General features: G+C 47.2%; 1 protein-coding gene across 1 annotated transcript in view; it reads left to right on the top strand.

The window, feature by feature from the left end:
• The window catches only part of RGS9 (regulator of G protein signaling 9), a 141,854-nt gene that overhangs the window by 57,243 nt on the left and 64,221 nt on the right, over positions 1-20,390 (top strand). Inside the window, 2 exon segments of the mRNA XM_030206520.1 lie at positions 15,880-15,951; positions 18,935-18,941. Coding sequence (XP_030062380.1) covers positions 15,880-15,951; positions 18,935-18,941 — 79 coding nt within the window.

Here is a 20,390-nt window from a genome sequence, read left to right as displayed (position 1 = left end):
CCTACCCTCCTCTCTTCCTTCCCGTTCACATTAATTGATTTGATTTGCTTACTTTATTTTTTGTCTATAGATGTAAGCTCTTTGAGAAGGGACTGTCTTTCTTCTATTGTTGGCAACGCTGCGTACGCCTTGTAGCGCTATAGAAATGCTAAACAGTAGTAGTAGTAGTAATACTTGCGACCTGCATTGGCCACTGTTGGAAACAGGATGCTGGGCTTGATGGACCTTCGGTCTGTCCCAGTATGGCAATACTTATGTACTTAGGATTCTGAATGGAATCTTGCTACTCTTTGGGGTTCTAAATGGAATGTTGCTACTCTTTGAGATTGTGCATGGAATCTTGTTAATGGGACTTGATTATACTGCCTTCTGTGGTTTTTGCAACTACATTCAAAGAGGTTTAGACAGTATATACAGTACTTATTTGTACCTGGGGCAATGGAGGGCAATTCCAGACTTTGCGCCTTCTGTCTCGCTGCACCCTATGCCTGGAATAAACTTCCTGAGCCACTACGTCTTGCCCCTCCTTGGCCACCTTAAATCTAGACTGAAAGCCCACCTCTTTAACATTGCTTTTGACTCGTAACCACTCACCTCCACCTACCCTCCTCTCTTCCTTCCCGTTCACATTAATTGATTTGATTTGCTTACTTATTTTTTGTCTACTAGATTGTAAGCTCTTTGAGCAGGGACTGTCTTTCTTCTATGTTTGTGCAGCGCTGCGTACGCCTTGTAGCGCTATAGAAATGCTAAATAGTAGTAGTAGTAGTTTACCCACTGCAGTAAAAGGGGGCCTTGGCGCACATGAAAAAACACGTGCTGATGCCAGTGCACGCCCCCTTTTGCCGCAGCTTGGTGAAAGGAGCCCTGAATGTGGTCTAAAATACTGACCCTGGTCTTTTCTTTGCCATTTCTGGGACAGTGACTGTAGAGTCTGCCCGACACTGTCTTCATGTTCCAACTACTGGAGTTGCTATCAAAGCCCTCTCTAGCCCATCCTAAAATGTCTTGAAGGGTCACAGACTGTAGATGTCTGCCCAGCTCTGGCCTTCGTTCTTCACAGCTGGAGTCTCCATTCTAATCCCACTCAACTCCGCAACACAGACGCAGCCTTCCAAGCTTTGTTTTTTACGTCATCCATTTTCTACTGATCAAATCAAATCAAATTAGGTCTTATATACCACTAAATGCAGTCTACATCAATTAAATTACATGACTTATGACAGAGGCAGATATCAGCACAGTTAAGCTTCACATTTTTTTGCCATCCATTTTCTAATGATATCAGCACGGCTCTTCCTTTCCATGTACCGATGTACACAGCAGTGAAAAGCAGGAGGGAAACCACTGAATCTGGTGGTGCCAGTTTGCTTTCTTTTCCACGGGGGAACTGTCGGTTTCCCCTTGCACCTTTGAACTTCTGGCCAGTGGTGTAGCTAGATGGGGCGCCAGGGGAGGGGCCGCCCCCCCAAACGCAGTTTCTGCCGGCGCCTATTTTTTTCTGGTCGTGTTGCATTGAAAATGTGTGCCGACGCTGGCGGAAGTCCGCTGTTGCGGCCGCTTTCGCTCCCCCCTCGCCGTCAACCTGGCTCCGCTTCTGCTTCTAGCTGAATTGCAAGGGAGGGCTGAAATCTGGCACCCGGAGCCTTTGATTTCAATTGCCTGGGGCTTTATTATCCTTCCCACAAACTTAGCCGAGTTCTAGTCACATTCTTTGGTCGGGGATTACTGGGACAATTCTTTAAACATGGTGCTTTGATATAGAAACTGAGAAAAATGGGGGCAGATAAAAACCATGTGGCCCTATCCAGTCTGCCCTTCCATGCCATCTCACTCCCTTGTCCCAAGCTCTCTTGAATTAAGGCGCCACAGTGGAGCATGCGTAGCAGTGGCATAGCCAGGAGTGGGCATTGGGAGCCTGACCCCCCCCCCCCCCACACACACACTTTGGACTCGGACCCCTCCTCCAGAACTGCAGCACTTCTTTACCTTTGGTGACAGGGATGCCGAAGCCCCGCGTGCCAAATAAATACAGTACTGCTGCTCCCCTCCTCCTCATGCTGCTTCCTTCTTGCAGAAGTTGGCGGCATGACTTCGTCTGCCGACGCCGGGACTTCTGAGCATGCTGTGAGCCAGGGGTGTAGCCAGACGACTGATTTTGGGTGGGCCTTGAACAAGAAGTGGGTGGGCACCAAGTGTTCTCCCCTCCATCACCACCACCAAAAAAATATCTCAGCTGGCAGGAAAATGCTTCTTTCCACCTTGGCACTCTGCAGTAGGCATGCGCTGAAAACTGAGAATGCGTGGGTGCCGGTATCGTGGAGAGTCGCATTTTTGTTACCATCAGGGGGAAGATTTCAGCTGGTGGAGCTTGGGATCCCCACCAACTACCACTAAACATGTGTTACTGTTGGGTGGGCCCAGGCCCACCTGTGGCTACGCCACTGCTGTGAGCATGCCTGAGAAGTCCCAGCATCAGCAGCTGACGCACCGCTGACTTCTTCAGGAAGGAAGCAGTGAAGGAGGAGGGGAGTGGCGGTACTGTATTTATTTGGCTGGCGGGGCTGTGAGTGCACGGGGGAGGGGGAGATAGGATAAGGGCAGAATGCATTGCCCCCCCCCAGTCCACTGGCTACAGCCCTGGTGCATAGAGCTGATTCTATAATGACACTTAGGCATGTATATGTATACAGTACGAGTGTAAAGGCAGGGCAAAGGCTGGTGTAAATGGGGGGGGGGGGGTTCTAGGAGCGCCATGCAACACACGCAACTGATAGTATTCTATAAGTTGCACATGTCAGGTGGCAACACACCATGGCCTGCCCATGCTCTGCACATGTGTACACCCTTTTGCAATCATGCCCTAGTGAAGTTGGCCGCATTGCGTTAAGTGAAGTTGGCACACCGGCGCCAATGATGTGCGTATGTGCTCGTATTCTAAAAGCTATACGCATTTTTAGGCACCTTACATTAGGTGGTAGCTTCTGGAATTGCCCTTTGATTGTCTTCTCAACCCAGTCCTCGGGACACACAAGCTAGTCAGGTTTTCTGGATACCCCAAATAATATGCATGAGGGGGATTTGCATAGCATGAAGGCAATGCATGCAAATTTATCTCATGCATATTCATTGTGGATATCTTGAAAACTAGACTGGCTTGGTGTGTCCCGAGGACTGGGTTGAGAATCCTTGTTCCAGAGCCATGCCATCATGGGCTCTGAATCTGGCCACTAGATGTCACCATTGAACAATGACTGGGACATCCTCTAGGGGCTGTGCGTACTACCTGTGCAGCAACCCCATTTTTGGCCAATCTGGGGAGTGGAGGACCTGACCTAGGGACTGAATCTAGGCAGTGCCGTAGCGAGAGCGGCTGACACCAGGGGCGGGTCGGCGCTGCGCACCCAGCACGGCGCACCCCCCCTCGGCGTGCACCCCCCCCCCGGAGCACATTCTTAATGCCATACGAAAGCGGGGGCGGGCAGGAACGCCAATCCGCCCCGAGTGCACGTCGCTAGGAGCTGCGTCGGCTCCGCTGGTTCCCTGCTGTCTCTGCCCCGGAACAGGAAGTAACCTGCAGGGAGTAGGGAAACCAGCGGAGCCGACACCCCCCCAGCGGCGTGCACCCGGGGTGGGACCGCGCCACGGCCCCCCCCCTTCCTACGCCACTGAATCTAGGATATCTGCATGGCAGATCGGCTCACTACTGCTGAGTACCAGGCTGGACCTAGTGTGCCTGCTGTTGGAACTATTGAATGTCTAATGATCTGATTAGGTTACCATTTGTGGTGCGATGTTCCGCATTGTTAATTTTTTTTTTCCTTATGGATTTTACAGTCCCTATGAGCATGGTTTTTATTTTTCAACAAAATGATTAACCAAATTTAAACATGATATATGACTATAAAATTAATTGGTATATTGGTAAGGTTGAAGGATGCGACACTCAATAACATGGACTTGGTCAAACAGCAGTGCCTTTCGTGACCTTATTGTACCAAATGTAGGACAAAACACAGAGTAAGAGAGATCGGAAGAGAAAATGAGAGAGAATAAACAAAAGACTGCTGTGGCCCATTAAAGACAGGGGCTTTGATAATAACCTCTCCTTATGATTCGCTACACCTCACTGTTAGTCTGTGCTGTGCATTATTCTTAACAAAGCCCTAGTGAAAATACATGTGGGCAAAGGTGCCTTTTACTTCTTATGATGAGCTCTACAGTCTCAGATAATGAGACCTTGGCGTCAGGCCATCACAATTTCCTATCCGTGCTGATTGCAGGGATGTGCATGTGAAAGCCTTTGGTTTATTTTGTTTCTGTATTTTAGTGTGCGCTGAAAGATACAGGATCCACTAAAATCATTTAGCGTGTGTTAAGTCCATTATGTTAGAAGCATCTCTACGTGTAAATAGCAGCATTCATACTTGTATCATCAAATACATGTGAAAATACTGATTTCAGGAACTTGCTATTTGCACATGTAGGGCTGGACTGTGTGGAGATTTCAAGGGGCATGGTTTGGGCGAGGGGATACATGTCACATGAAAAATTTTACCAGCTCAAAAGCGTGCATAGGTTTTTTTTTTAAAAAACATGCTTATTTTTGTCAGGGCTTTACACGAGGTATTAGGGAGGTCATTTCCTTCTCTAAAATAGAGAAGTGTGGCAGCCATGTTAGTCCACTTTTAAAGGGTAATCAATAAAATAAAACAAAATAAAACATGGAAAAAAAATAAGATGATACCTTTTTTATTGGACATAACTTAATACATTTCTTGATTAGCTTTCGAAGGTTGCCCTTCGAACCCACAGACAAATGCAGCTACCTCCACAACTCCAGCTTCCACACTGGGAAAAGACCAAAGGTCCATCGAGCCCACCATCCTGTCCATGACAGCAGCCAATCCAGGCCAAGAGCACCTGGCAAGCTTCCCAAACGTACAAACATTCTATGCATGTTATTCCTGGAATTGTGGATTTTTCCCATTTAGTAGCAGTCTATGGACTTGTCCTTTAGGAAACCATCTAACCCCTTTTTAAACTCTGCTAAGGTAACTGCCTTCATCACGTTCTCCGGCAACAAATTCCAGAGTTTAATTATGCGTTGTGTGAAGAAAAATTTCTCTGATTTGTTTAAAATTTACTACACTGTAGTTTCATCGCATGCCCCCTAGTCCTAGTATTTTTGGAAAGCGTGAACAGATGCTTCACATCCACTTGTTCCACTCCACCCAAGCTGAAGAGTCCTACGCCTTTCCTCATAAGCAACCTTGAACAAAAAAGTTTTCAGACCAGATTTGCATTTTTCCAAGGAATACTCTAAGTTCAAAGAGAGCGGAAGAGCATTCCATAATGTAAGGGCGGTCACACTAAGATTAACACTTCGGATGGATTTTGAGCCAATCTGACGAACACTTGGTAGTTTATAGGTTATTTGAAATTTGCTACACCGCTTAGCTTTACAAGAAAGAACTCAACGCCATGGTGTACAATACAGAATTTAAAAAGAAAATTAAAGGAAGTTCTGGACAGCTCTTGCCCGATTTTTATCGGGGATTCTAGGGCGGCGAATACTCATCTCATTTGATCAAGCACTGTTCAGTTCGGGAGCAGTGTGGCCAATGGGGAGCCGAGAGGAGAAACTGTTCCTTAGTAAGTCCTGCATCCTGGGGAAAAAATGTATATTCAACCATTGGATTTCAAGCACACCTCCATCCTATTGGTATTGGAGGAATAAATTACATGCACTGATGCTATGGGAAGCACAAGGGGCCCGTCATTCTGGGAACAGGAGGAAGTTGTTCATTAGAGTATGGGGAGCTTACTTAAACATCATTGCATCTAGATCCAGAAGTCAGGTGATGAATGTATTGGGATGAATGTGGAGTGAATGAGATAGCGGGGGGGGGGTGGGGGGGGGGGGGGGGGGGGTCAGAGCTCTGGGGGGATGAGAGACCTTATCCTATTATACCAGTTAACTGCAGGGAGATATATGCTCATTGAGGGGCGCGTTAGGGTTCACTTTGTGATCAATCACTGGCATTTTCAAGAAGGTTGGCCGAATAGAGGATTGGGGGGTACTAAGGGAAAAAGGACCCCTCATCTGGAATTTGCTGTTGTCCACACTTGAAAGTTGCCCATAGTGGAACGACACATATACTAGGGCAAAACGATCTCATAATTGGCTGGGCAAACATCTACCCTGGGGACTGGGGGATGGGTAGGGCAGGGAGGGGAATGCTAAAGGTTGACACTGGGGACAAAACACTGCTATAGTACTAACTTGTTGAATATTAAGGGGGGGGGGAGATAATAGATAAAGCTTGCTGACTGATATTAATGTTCTGTTGTGGGGGAGCAAAATTTGATGTTTGACCTATGTACATCGCACTTGTTGGAGATGATTGTTCTGTCATCAATAAGCGAATTGTTGAAACATAAATAATTGAGGGGGAGGGTTAAAATGTAAAAAATTTTTTTTTGATGACTATCAATAAGGATGAGTGCCAGTTGTGTTACTGTCATACATGATATTAAGTGTTATGGTAAAGTTGTATTTTCTGATTTGTCATCAATAAAACCGTTGAAACATAAAAAGAAAATTAAAATAAAGAGAACTCCATTGTTCCATTGTTTGAGCAGTCTGCTGGGCTGAAGAGGAATCAATAGTCAGGAGAGAAATAAAGGCAGGCCAGCACGATGAATTTTATGGACAAGTAACAAGATTATATAAGCCATTCTCTGAGACAGTGTGCATTTTTAAGCATGGAGAAGTTCTGGGTTTAAGTCATTCAGGATTTCAACATGGATAATTGCAAAATGGCCTCTCCAATTGCTTGTGTCAGCAAATACACATATCCTTCTGTAGGTATTTTAGAGAAGATTTTGTGTTTTTATTTGTTACATTTGTACCCTGTGCTTTCCCACTCATGGCAGGCTCAATGCGGCTTACATGGGGCAATGGAGGGTTAAGTGACTTGCCCAGAGTCACAAAGGAGCTGCCTGTGCCTGAAGTGGGAATCGAACTCAGTTCCTCAGGACCAAAGTCCACCACCCTAACCACTAGGCCACTCCTCCACTGTTGCTACTATTTGAGATTCTACATGGAATGTTGCTATTCCACTAGCAACATTCCATGTAGAAGTCAGCCCTTGCAGATCACCAATGTGGCCGCGCAGGCTTCTGCTTCTGTGAGTCTGACGTCCTGCACGTACGTGCAGGACGTCAGACTCATAGAAACAGAAGCCTGCGCAGCCTTCTACATGGAATGTTGCTAGTGGAATAGCAACATTCCATGTAGAATCTCCAATAGTAGCAACATTCCATGTAGAATCGCAAATAGTAGCATCAGAATCTCAGTAGTAGCAACATTCCATGTAGAATCTCCAATAGTATCTATTTTATTTTTGTTACATTTATACCCTGCGCTTTCCCACTCATGGCAGGCTCAATGCGGCTTACATGGGGCAATGGAGGGTTAAGTGGCTTGCCCAGAGTCACAAGGAGCTGCCTGTGCCTGAAGTGGGAATCAAACTCAGTTCCTCAGTTCCCCAGGACCAAAGTCCACCACCCTAACCACTAGGCCACTCCTCCACTGTTGCTACTATTTGAGATTCTACATGGAATGTTGCTATTCCACTAGCAACATTCCATGTAGAAGTCAGCCCTTGCAGATCACCAATGTGGCCGCGCAGGCTTCTGCTTCTGTGAGTCTGACGTCCTGCACGTACGTGCAGGACGTCAGACTCACAGAAACAGAAGCCTGCGCAGCCTTCTACATGGAATGTTGCTAGTGGAATAGCAACATTCCATGTAGAATCTCCAATAGTAGCAACATTCCATGTAGAATCGCAAATAGTAGCATCAGAATCTCAGTAGTAGCAACATTCCATGTAGAATCTCCAATAGTAGCAACATTCCATGTAGAATCTCCAATAGTATCTATTTATTTTTGTTACATTTATACCCTGCGCTTTCCCACTCATGGCAGGCTCAATGCGGCTTACATGGGGCAATGGAGGGTTTAAGTGACTGCCCAGAGTCACAAGGAGCTGCCTGTGCCTGAAGTGGGAATCAAACTCAGTTCCTCAGTTCCCCAGGACCAAAGTCCACCACCCTAACCACTAGGCCACTCCTCCACTGTTGCTACTATTTGAGATTCTACATGGAATGTTGCTATTCCACTAGCAACATTCCATGTAGAAGTCAGCCCTTGCAGATCACCAATGTGGCCGCGCAGGCTTCTGCTTCTGTGAGTCTGACGTCCTGCACGTACGTGCAGGACGTCAGACTCACAGAAACAGAAGCCTGCGCAGCCTTCTACATGGAATGTTGCTAGTGGAATAGCAACATTCCATGTAGAATCTCCAATAGTAGCAACATTCCATGTAGAATCGCAAATAGTAGCATCAGAATCTCAGTAGTAGCAACATTCCATGTAGAATCTCCAATAGTAGCAACATTCCATGTAGAATCTCCAATAGTATCTATTTTATTTTTGTTACATTTATACCCTGCGCTTTCCCACTCATGGCAGGCTCAATGCGGCTTACATGGGGCAATGGAGGGTTAAGTGACTTGCCCAGAGTCACAAGGAGCTGCCTGTGCCTGAAGTGGGAATCAAACTCAGTTCCTCAGTTCCCCAGGACCAAAGTCCACCACCCTAACCACTAGGCCACTCCTCCACTCCACACTTTCCTAAAATACTACTCAAATCGATCGTGTCCCAATTCTGATCTCTACGTTCTATGTAAAGTAGGGCTTCACGCCATATTTTTTTTTGGATCATTTTGGATGGGAAACAGCATAACACGAAACACATGTCATTGTGAATTTCCTGTCATTTGAAAAGGCCAGCACATGCCTTGCTGATAGCGTAACAACCTCTCACTGGGAGAAATTGATAGGCCATCTCTCTTCCTGGGTTTGATAGTGCGGGCGTATCTGAAGCCTCGGTCGTGCTGTCAGCAGCTTTCCTGCTCGTGCTGCCTTGATGGTGACCTACTTCTGGCAGGCCAATGTTGCTTGATGCGTGCTGAATTTATTTTTGGGACACCGTTGGTTTTGGTGATAAATCATATTCATTGGGAGCTCACGAAGAAGGTCGTCTGAAGCCAGACTCTGTTGATTTCTTACGCCAATAGCTCAGTCGTACAGAAATTCAGTGTCAGGAGAGAAAGAGAGGAAGAGGCAGTGATAGATGATGAAAACAGCTTCTGTTTCTTCAAAAATAATTCATTCCCTTCACTGGGTCCAAGAAGAGATGGAACATTGCCGGCTGATTCCTCAGATTCACTGACAGCTTTTCATATTCGACACAATAAGTTCTTTTTCTCTAATCTGCTGTGTTTGCTTTAATAAACTGATTTATACATCATGCAAGCACTCTGGAGCTCACTAATATCAGTAGTGGAATCAGTGTTCTGGGTTCCAGAATTCAGTGGAGTCAGTAGAAAAAAAGAACAGCTATGAATCTGGAACCCTGATGATCAATGAGAGTGGTGGAGTGGCCTAGTGGTTAGGGTGGTGGACTTTGGTCCTGGGGAACTCAGGAACTGAGTTTGATTCCCACTTCAGGCACAGGCAGCTCCTTGTGACTCTGGGCAAGTCACTTAACCCTCCATTGCCCCATGTAAGCTGCATTGAGCCTGCCATGAGTGGGAAAGCGCAGGGTACAAATGTAACAAAAATAAAATAGATACTATTGGAGATTCTACATGGAATGTTGCTACTACTGGAGATTCTACATGGAATGTTGCTATTCCACTAGCAACATTCCATGTAGAAGGCTGCACAGGCTTCTGTTTCTGTGAGTCTGACATCGTCAGATTCACAGAAGCAGAAGCCTGCGCGGCCACATTGGTTGATCTGCAAGGGCCGACTTCTACATGGAATGTTTCTAGTGAAATAGCAACATTCCATGTAGAATGTCAAATAGTAGCAAGAGTGGCCTAGTGGTTATGGTGGTGGACTTTGGTCCTGAGGAACTGAGTTCGATTCCCACTTCAGGCACAGGCAGCTCCTTGTGACTCTGGACAAGTCACTTAACCCTCCATTGCCCCATGTAAGCCGCATTGAGCCTGCCATGAGTGGGAAAGCGCAGGGTACAAATGTAACAAAAATAAAATAGATACTATTGGAGATTCTACATGGAATGTTGCTATTCCACTAGCAACATTCCATGTAGAAGGCTGCGCAGGCTTCTGTTTCTGTGAGTCTGACGTGATTTGCAGAAGCCTGCGCGGCCACATTGGTGATCTGCAAGGGCCGACTTCTACATGGAATGTTGCTAGTGGAATAGCAACATTCCATGTAGAATCTCAAATAGTAGCAACAGTGGAGGAGTGGCCTAGTGGTTAGGGTGGTGGACTTTGGTCCTGGGGAACTGAGTTCCATTCCCACTTCAGGCACAGGCAGCTCCTTGTGACTCTGGGCAAGTCACTTAACCCTCCATTGCCACATGTAAGCTGCATTGAGCCTGCCATGAGTGGGAAAGCGCAGGGTACAAATGTAACAAAAAAAATAATTAAATAAATAAATGTGGGATGTAATTCAAATGATTTATGCAGCTAATGTAAATCATTTGCAGGGGTAGCCTAATAGTTTATTTATTTGTTACATTTGTATCCCACATTTTCCCACCTATTTGCAGGCTCAATGTGGCTTACATAGTACCGTAAAGACGTTCGCCAATTCCGGTATGAACAAATACAGTAATGTTGTGGTAGAATAAGGTTCGTGTGTAACAGACACATTACGGAATCGTAGAGAGGAAGAGTTATTATATGTCCATTTACGAGCTTTGGTTTCGTTGTGTTGCAGGGATCAGGCATTTAAGTTGGGTCGGGTAGGATATGCCTTTTTGAACAGGTTAGTTTTTAATGATTTTCGGAAGTTTAGGTGATGATAAGTTGTTTTCACGGCTTTTGGTAATGCGTTCCATAGTTGTGTGCTTATGTAGGAAAAGCTGGATGCATAGGTTGATTTGTATTTGAGTCCTTTGCAGCTTGGGTAGTGGAGATTTAGGTATGTTCGTGTTGATCCTGAGAACCTGGTGAGCTGGGTTCAATTCCCCATTGCCGCTCTTTGTGATCATGGGTAAGTTACTTATATTTCAACATTTTTTATTGATGAAGACAAAAATAACTACATCCAATATCTGGCTTAACCATAGATGCCACCATCAAACTTTCAAAATAGAAATACAATGATGAAGTCCATCATCAATCTTTTTGACATTTTCTCCCATCCCCCCCTAACCCTCCCTCCTCCCCTCTGCTTTTAGTAATAACAGTTTTTATTGATGATAAATCAATACAAACATATTCTCAACAGTAACCATACTTTTCTCTCTATCTCACCTCATACATTAGTAAAATTTAACTCGTATAGACAGTCATCATTTTATACCCTGCATATCCCCATCCCTATCTATTCATCTTCATACATTTCGTTCTAAATATACACACATATTCACAATGCGAAACAAACACAAATAACTTCCAAAGTAACACGTTAGATCATAACTCTTTAATATTATAACTGTTCTTTACCCACTATAACAGTTCCCATCCCAGCTACTCCCCTCCCCCCTCCCTCAGACTCTCTGCTCTTCCCCCCTTCCCTCCATCCCAGTATGGTTACTGAAGGTCATAGGTACTATGCATCTAGAACATTCCTATCACACTGCATCTAACATTAAGACCTTCATTAGCATAACTGTAGCAACAGAATCTCAGAAACATTTTATTGATCTTCCCCTTCCCCCCCCTTCTCATGCACTCTACCACTTAGCAGTGATGTCTGACTTAACAATTAACTTCACGCTCTTTCCACTCTCGTTCAAGCACTCCAGCTACCCTAAAGTATTCAGGACTTGACTCCTTGCTCGTGGGGATATTTTATTTATATACGCCTTCCAAAGTTTTATAAATCGCAGCCGCCTCTTTGGCGTGTTGCGGGCATCTTGCATTTCCCATAACATGAGCTCGTGCACCTTATTTCTCCAGTACCAAAACGAGGGACCCTTATCTACAGTCCAACAGTTAAGGATACATTTTTTTCCCAAAATACAGAGCTTACTAAGAAATATCTTTTCTTCAAGCGTTCCCTTATTCCATACCATCATAGAACTCAGTATCATCCCCTCAAAGGACAGGGCCACTTGATACCCTAGAACCCAGCTTATAAATCGGGAGAGAGCTGACCAAAACCCTTGTATCTCTCCACATTGCCACATACCATGGTAAAATGAGGCACCCACTGCCGCACATTTAGGGCACTTACTTGTTTCCACCGCACCTGCGTACCAAGCCTGCTTCACCGAGAGATATGCCCTATGTACAGTTCGGAAATGACATTCCTGCAATTCGGCACTGTGCACCACCCTCACACCTCCCTGAAGCGCTGCTAGTATCTTCCCTTCTGCTATTCGACTTCCCACCTCCTGACTCCATCTTTCAGCAACCAACTTAACATCTCTTTTGGGTTGTTTCCCCTCCAGTGCTTTATGAAACCAGGACACTGATATCTGTCCTGCTGCTGGGCAAGTTACTTAAACCGACAAATATAGAGAATCAAACAGCAAGGAATTTAATTCAAACGATGTTCCTGACGTGGCCATATTACGCCACTGTAGTTCTGCCTCTGACGCAGCCTTCTGGAGAAACATGACCACGAAGGGATTTTCTGGAGAACCTTTGGGAAATGTTCTGCGAGGCTAATTCATCTTCACTGTTAATCTAGAGAAAAGCGTGCTTTTTTAACTAACCTCTCTAGTTCTGCCTCTTATGCAGCCTTCTTGCAAAACATGGTCACGTCAGGCACATTGTTTGAATTAAAATCCTTGCTTTTTGATCCTCTGTGTTTGCGGGTCTTCTGATTGTTCTGTTTGCATCGCAGATCTTCTGCTTCTTTTGAGTCCCAAGGGGCCTTTTTACTAAGCCGCGTAGGCGCTTACGCTCGCCAATTTGGAGTTACCACCCAGCTAATGCATGGCCCTTGCGATAATTTCATTTTTGACGCACATCCGCTACGTGTATCTGAAAAATAATTTTTAATTTTCTGACTCGCGCCAGCTATGCACATCAAGTGGCATTCTACGCGCATAGGTCATTACCGCCCGGTTAACGCGTGAGACCTTACCACTAAGTCAATGGCTGGTGGTAAAGTCTCAGACCAAAAATGAACGCGCACCAATTTTTATTTTGCTGCACGTCCATTTTTGGAAAAAATTAAAAAAGGCATTTTTTAATAAGTGTGCTGAAAAATGGATCTGCGTGCGCCCAAAACCCGCGCCTACACTACTGCAGGCCATTTTTCAGTGCAGCTTAGTAAAAGGACCCCGAAATTACTTAAACCTCCATGGTCCCTGGTACAAAATTTAAGGACACTTTTACTAAGCTGTGGCAAGCGTTACGTCATTCTTACATAGCTTAAAATGGCGTACACACTCAGGCATTCTGCAGTAGTTTTCTAATCTGTGTTCGCAGACTGCACTGAAAATTATTTATTTTTAGCAAGGAGGGGTTGTGTCTGGAGGCGTAGCGAGGCATTTCTACTAGAGGCGTAGCTACGTGGGGCCACGGGGGCCTGGGCCTCCCCCCAGATTTGGCCCTAGCCCCCGTTAACCCTTTCGACCCCCCTTCCCGCCGCCACTAACCCTCCCCCGCCGCCGCCATCGGGTACCTGTGCTGGCAGGGGTCCCTAACCCCCGCCAGCCGAAGTCCTCTTCAGTCGGTCTCCAGGCCGGCACATTGCTGCAGCTGATGTGGAAGCCTAGGATTCTGTTTCTGTGTGAGTCGTCCTGACGTCCTGCAGAATCCTAGGCTTCCACATCAGCTGCAGCAACACGCCGGCCCGGAGACTGGCTGACAAGGACTTCAGCTGGCGGGGGTTGGGGACCCCCGCCAGCACAGGTACCTGGCGGCGGGGGACTCAGGGGAGGGTTGGTGGCGGCGGGAAGGGGGTCGAAAGAGGAGGGGTGACGGGGGGGTCAAAGGTGACGGGGGGCCGCGGCGCCAGGGGGGCTAAAATTTGCCCCCTCACCTCGGGCTCTGGCCCCCCTCCTGCCGAAGTCTGGCTACACCCCAGATTTCTACACTAATCAGTTACCGCAGCTATATTACTGCGTGTTAACTGATTAGCACAGGATTAGTGTGGTAAGTGGTTAGGCGGTAATATTTTTTAATGGTCGTGCTCTAATGGTGACATTAGCACATGACCATTAATTCTAAAAAAATAGGAAAATGGTCTTAGCACATGGGAACCCCCCTGTCCCCCCCGTAAGGGCATGATAAAGCCAATTTTTACCACAGCTTTATAAAAGGACTCCTAAGATCATGAGCCTACTAGGGACAGAAAAAGTACCTGAAGATAACATATGTAAACCGTTTGGTTGTATCACAGAGAACAGTACAGTAATACCTCGGTTTTTGTTGACTTCGGTTATCATCGGTTTTGGCTTTCGTCGATTTTTTCCGCGAAAAAAATTGTCTCGGATTTTGTCGGTTGCCTCGGGTTTCGTCGGCGTGCCCACGTGACCTCGCTGCTAATTTTGCGAAAACAAAGGGCGACCCACACGTTTTCCTGCTCAGTGTGGCGTTGTTTCTCGTTGTGTGAGCATCACCCCGCGCATTGATTCATATGGAAATAATTGCCTCTGTTTTTGTTGGTTTCAGATTTCGCCGATTGTTTTCGGACGGATTATCGACGAAAACCGAGATATTACTGTATATCAAATCCAAGATCTTTGACCTTTAATATGGCACAGTATTATAGAGCTTGATTCACATGAAAAATCCAAATTGACTAGTTGACTATGTCGAGCTTTCGTGATCACATAATGGCTAGTAGAGAGTCCAATGCTTTGAGCCTGTTTCCCATAGGCATAGTATTTTCCTTTTGGGTCTTGTTTTTTTTTTTTAATTTGAACCTCATTAGGGCTCACCTACTTGTAGCTGGGGAGTTATACTAAAGCAGTGGTTCTCAGCCCAGTCCTTGGGACACAACCAGCCAGGTTTTCAGGATATCCAAAATGAGCACACATGAGACAAATTTGCATACACTACCTACATCGTATGCAAATGTATCTCACACATATCCATTGTGGATATCGCAGTGGCGTAGCCAGAAGACAATTTTTGGGTGGGCCAGCGGGTTGGATGGGTGGCCACTACAACCCCAACCCCCACCCCCACACACGCAGCGCGCAGCACATTTAATGTAATCGGCGCTGCCTCCACTCACCTTCTCCCACCGTGGCGCTGCCTCCTCTCCTGCACTTCATGTCTCCGTCTCCCACCCCCGCCGCAGCGCTCTATCGGCGCTGCCTGCCTGACAGCTGACAGACGCGGCGCGATGACGTCCTGCTCCGGGACCTTCCCTCTGCCGCGTACAATCCACCCTGCGTAAACAGGAAGTTGAATCAACGCGGCAGAGGGAAGGCCCCGGAGCAGGAGGACGTCGCGCCGGGTCTGTCAGCTGTCAGGCAGGCAGCGCTGATAGCAAATTGAAAGCGCTGCTGTGAGGGTGGGAGACAGAGACCGCGAAGTGCAGGAGAGGAGGCAGCGCTACGACGGGGGTGGGAGAAGGTGAGGATGGGCCTGAGACAAAACTGGGTGGGCTTGGGCCCATCCAGGCCCACCCGTAGCTACGCCCCTGGGATATCCTGAAAACTCGACTGGCTGGCTGTGTCCCAAGAACCCCTGTGCTAGAGTAATCAGCTCTTCTTTTATCCTGTTTTGCCTTTATCATGAGCTCCTAAAGCTGAATGAAAAGTTAATTTTGCCCCCTTATTTTAAGCCCGTTGAGACTTGCTTTATGTGAAGATCTTTCAGTCTAAGAATTTCCCTAAACTAATATTCCTTTCTGCAATAGCCAGGAACGCTGGAAGTAATGGAGTACGGACTGAATCGTGCAACAGATCCTAATGCACTTCAGGTAACACAGGTGAGCCCTGCATGAACTGAAATTGAATTTATTTATTTTTTCATTGTCATTTTTCATTGAGGTTAAACAATACCGGCAAGATTGACAAAATGGAAATCAAAACCACACAGAAAGAACAAAGAAATGACAGCTATACAGTCAAGTCTGCTGAGCAAAATGAATTTGTACTTATTTTCTTGCTCTATTTATTACTAGCGTTTTGAGCCCGTTAAAATGGGCTGGTATTGGGGTTTTCGGAGGTCAACGCTGCCCCCCCGCGAGGTCGCCACCGCTCCCCCCCGCGAGGTCATCGCTACCGTTCCCCCCCCACCTCCAGAGTTGCTGCCGCCAGCCCTCCACCCGGCCCAGGCCCTCTCTCCGCTACTGAACTTACATCCATTCACCCGAACGCAGCACGCTCATCAGCTGAGCTGCCATCAGCCTTCCTTCTCTGCCTGTGTCCCGCCCTCGTGTGCTGCGTTCGGGCGAATGGATGTAAGTTCAGTAGCGGAGAGAGGGCCTGGGCTGGGTGGAGGGCTGGCGGCGGCGGCGACTCCGGAGGTGGGGGGGGGAACGGTAGCGGCGACCTCGTGGGGGGAGCGGTAGCGACCTCGGCGGCTTTGCACAGTTTCCCTCTCTGTGCCGCCCCCGTCATCACGTGTTGACGCGGGGGCGGGACAGAGAGGGAAGTCTCTACTGCGCATTTGCGAGTGAGTCGGTCACTCGCCGTTTATATGTTTGATTGTATGTAAACCACTTTGATGGCTCGTCCTTAGCCTTGAAAATGATGTACGTCTACCTAAACTTCCGGAAATCACTAAAAACTAACCTGTTCACAAAGGCTTACCCTACCGACCCAACTTAAATGCCTGAACTCTGCAACACAACAAAACTAAAGAACGTAATGGACATAACACAACTCTTCCGTTGTACGATTCCCTAGTGTGGCTGTGCCACATGAACTTTATCTTATCACAACATCACTTTGTATTTGTTCACACCGGAGTCTGCAAACGCCTTTCCGGTACTATGTAAGCCACATTGAGCCTATAAATAGGTGGGGAAATGTGGGATACAAATGTAACAAATAAATAAAAATAAAAAAGAGCAGTATAACAGAGGAAATTTAATTAAATGCCTGATTAGTGCAGGCATTCCTCCTCTCTGCCCATGGGCACGCCTCCCACACTGAAAATAAAAATATTTGTCCAGAGCGGGATTAGCGCGCACTAAGCAAAAAACTACTGCGGGATGCCTCAGCACATCCTTCGGTAGTTCCCTTTCGGTGTGCGGTACGACTGCGTTAGTAAAAGGACCCCTTTGCTAACTGAGGGGTCCTTTTACAAAGGTGCACTGAAAAATGGCTTGTGGTAGTGTAGGCACGAGTTTTGAGTGCGGGCTGATCCCTTTTTCAGCGCGCCTGTAAAAAAAAGGCCTTTTATAAACATTTTTGCCGAAAATAGACGTGCGGCAAAATCTAAATTGCCGCGTGTCCGTTTCGGGTCTGCCACCTTACCGCCAACCATTGACCTAGCGGTAACGTTTCATGCGGCAACCGGGTGGTGATGACTTGTGAACATCAAATGCCACTTGGCGCGTGACCGATACGTTTGTCCGAAAATAAAAAATAGTTTTCAGCCACACGAATCGGAAAGCTTGCCAAAAATGAAATTACTGCAAGAGCCACATGGTAGTCGGGCAGTAACTCCATTTTGGCGCACGTTGGGCACACGTAGATCAGGGGCGTAGATACATGGGGCCATGGGCACCTGGGCCCCCTTAGAATTGGCCCTGCACCCCCCTGCAGATGACCCTCTCGACCCCCCCTCCTGCTGCCAACCCGCCGTCAACCCGCCGTCGCCTACCTTTGCCTACAACGTGCAGGATGCCAGACTCAGAAACAGAATGAAGGAAGAAGAGGACCTCGGCTTGCGGGGGTTGGGGTCCCCCACCAGCAAAGGTAGACGACGGCGACGGCAGGGGAGGGTTGGCGGTGGGAGGGAGGGTTGAGAGGGTCGTTGGCTGGGGGGGTCAAGGTGGTGGTGGCGGCGGGGGGTGTCGGCGGCGCCGGGGGGGGGGGGCTAAAATATGCCCCCTCACCTCGGGCTCTGGACCTCCTTCCCGCCGAAGTCTGGCTACGCCCCTGACGTAGATGCTTACGCAGCTTAGTAAAAGGGCCCCTGAGTGGGAAGGTTTTTTAACCAATCACACCTCTCATTGTTTAAGCCTAGATTCTAGCCTGATCGTAGATTCTTATGCACTTGAGCATGAAAAAGATACTGGATTAGTCTGGTACCCATATCTGGGAGTTTGCAATGCTAATGTGTAGTTAGAAGAACAATAAGATTAATCAATTTTGTATCTTCATAAGAGATCCTTTGGCATTGCCTCTGTCAGAAACAATTCGGCGCTTCGGTCTGGCTGGTTCTGTTGCCGTGGAAACAAGAAGAGGAGTAAAGATGCCGGGGTGTAATGTAATATTTTTCATAGTCAAGAGGCAGCTGCTGGAATATAGGCAGCAGTGATGGCTTACATCAATCCCCACCTAAAATCCTGGGGCAAATCTAGTCCTGTTTTATTATAGATATTGCGGTCGAATGATTGAAACATAGATCTTCTGAAATACGGTTTGGGACCCCTCTTGCTCAGCGGTTTGTCCAATTATTTGTATGGTAGACAGAGAAAACAGTAAATAAAATTCTCCGTTTTCAGAGCAGAATTTGTGACCTACTTTTTAAATCCTCTTTATGGTTATGCAAATATAATTTAATTTTAAAATGAGAGCTACTCCAGCCCACTGACATTGTAAAGAACTGAAAAGTAGTCACCTAGTCAATGTGTGCACGGGGGGAGGGGGGAGTAATTCTATAGCTGCAGCTAGATAGAGTTGAAGAACCTCTGCGGAGAAGCCAGTCAAGCCAAAGTGAAGTACAGGTTGACACAGGGACCAGCCAATGCAGGGAACATTGCTTAGGATACTTTAATGTATAGATCTACCAGTAAGAAACAGAGTCGGATCGTCAAGATAGTAACATAGTAACATAGTAGATGACGGCAGAAAAAGACCTGCACGGTCCATCCAGTCTGCCCAACAAGATAACTCATATGTGCTACTTTTCATGTATACCTTGATTTGTATCTGCCATTTTCAGGGCACAGACCGTAGAAGTCTGCCCAGCACTAGCCCCGCCTCCCAACCACCAGCCCCGCCTCCCCCCACCGGCTCCGCCAACCAATCTCGGCTAAGCTTCTGAGGGTAACATAGAGGGGAATAATCGAACGTCGCCGGCGAAATAGGTCGCCGGCGATCTATTTTGGCGGCGGCGCAACAGCAGGCCGGAACCGTATTTTCAAAAAAGATGGCCGACCATCTTTTTTTTCGATAATACAGTGTGGGTTTGAGATCGCCAGTTTTGTTTTTCCGCGATAATGGAAAAAACTGCCGGCGATCTCAAACCCGGCAAAATCCAAGGCATTTGGCCGTGGGAGGAGCCAGCATTTGTAGTGCAATGGTCCCCCTCGCATGCCAGGACACCAACCGGGCACCCTAGGGGGCACTTCAAACATCTTTTATAAACAACCAAATTAGCTTCCAGGTGCATAGCACCCTTCCCTTGTGTGCTGAGTCCCCCAAATCCCCCCCCAAAACCCACTGCCCACAAGTGTGCACCATTACCCTAGCCTTAAGGGCTGAAGGGGGGCACCTACATGTGGGTACAGTGGGTTTTGGGGGGTTTGGGAGGGCTCAACATTACCCACCACAAGTGGAACGGGGGGGATGGGCCTGCCTTTCTGCAGTCCACTGCAACCAACAACAACTGTTCCAGGGACCTGCATACTGCTGTCAGGGTGCTGGGTATGACATTTGAGGCTGGCATACAGGCTGGCAAAAAGGTTTGTATTTTAATAATTTTAGTGTGGGAGGGGGTTGGTGACCACTGGGGGTCATCTGGTCAGTTGGGGCACCTTTTTGAGGCTTGGTTGTGAAAATAAAAGGACCAAGTAAACCCGGCGAAATACTGCTTATCGCCGGGTTTTATTTTTCCATTATCCGCGAAAGCTGGCCATCTGGTAGCCACGCCCAAGCCTGCCCATGTCCCGCCTTCGTTTCACCGCCAACACGCCCCTTTGAACTTTTGCCGGCGAGGCGAAGGGAAAGCGGCGAAGCTATCACAAATGTAGCTTTTGATTATACGCTTTTTGCCGCTTTTGCGAAATCACCGGCCATATCCCGATTTGTGTCGGGAAATAGCCGGCGATTACTTTCGATTATAAGCTGGATAGTAACATAGTAGATGACGGCAGAAAAAGACCTGCACGGTCCATCCAGTCTGCCCAACAAGATAATTCATATGTGCTACTTTTCATGTATACCTGACCTTGATTTGTATCTGCCATTTTCAGGGCACAGACCATAGAAGTCTGCCCAGCACTAGCCCCGCCTCCCAACCACCAGCCCC

Source organism: Microcaecilia unicolor, chromosome 6 (genome assembly GCF_901765095.1).
Source record: "Microcaecilia unicolor chromosome 6, aMicUni1.1, whole genome shotgun sequence".
NCBI classification, from domain to species: Eukaryota; Metazoa; Chordata; class Amphibia; order Gymnophiona; family Siphonopidae; genus Microcaecilia; species Microcaecilia unicolor.
Note: the sequence above shows the minus strand (reverse complement) of the source record. Positions and strands in the feature narration are given on the sequence as shown.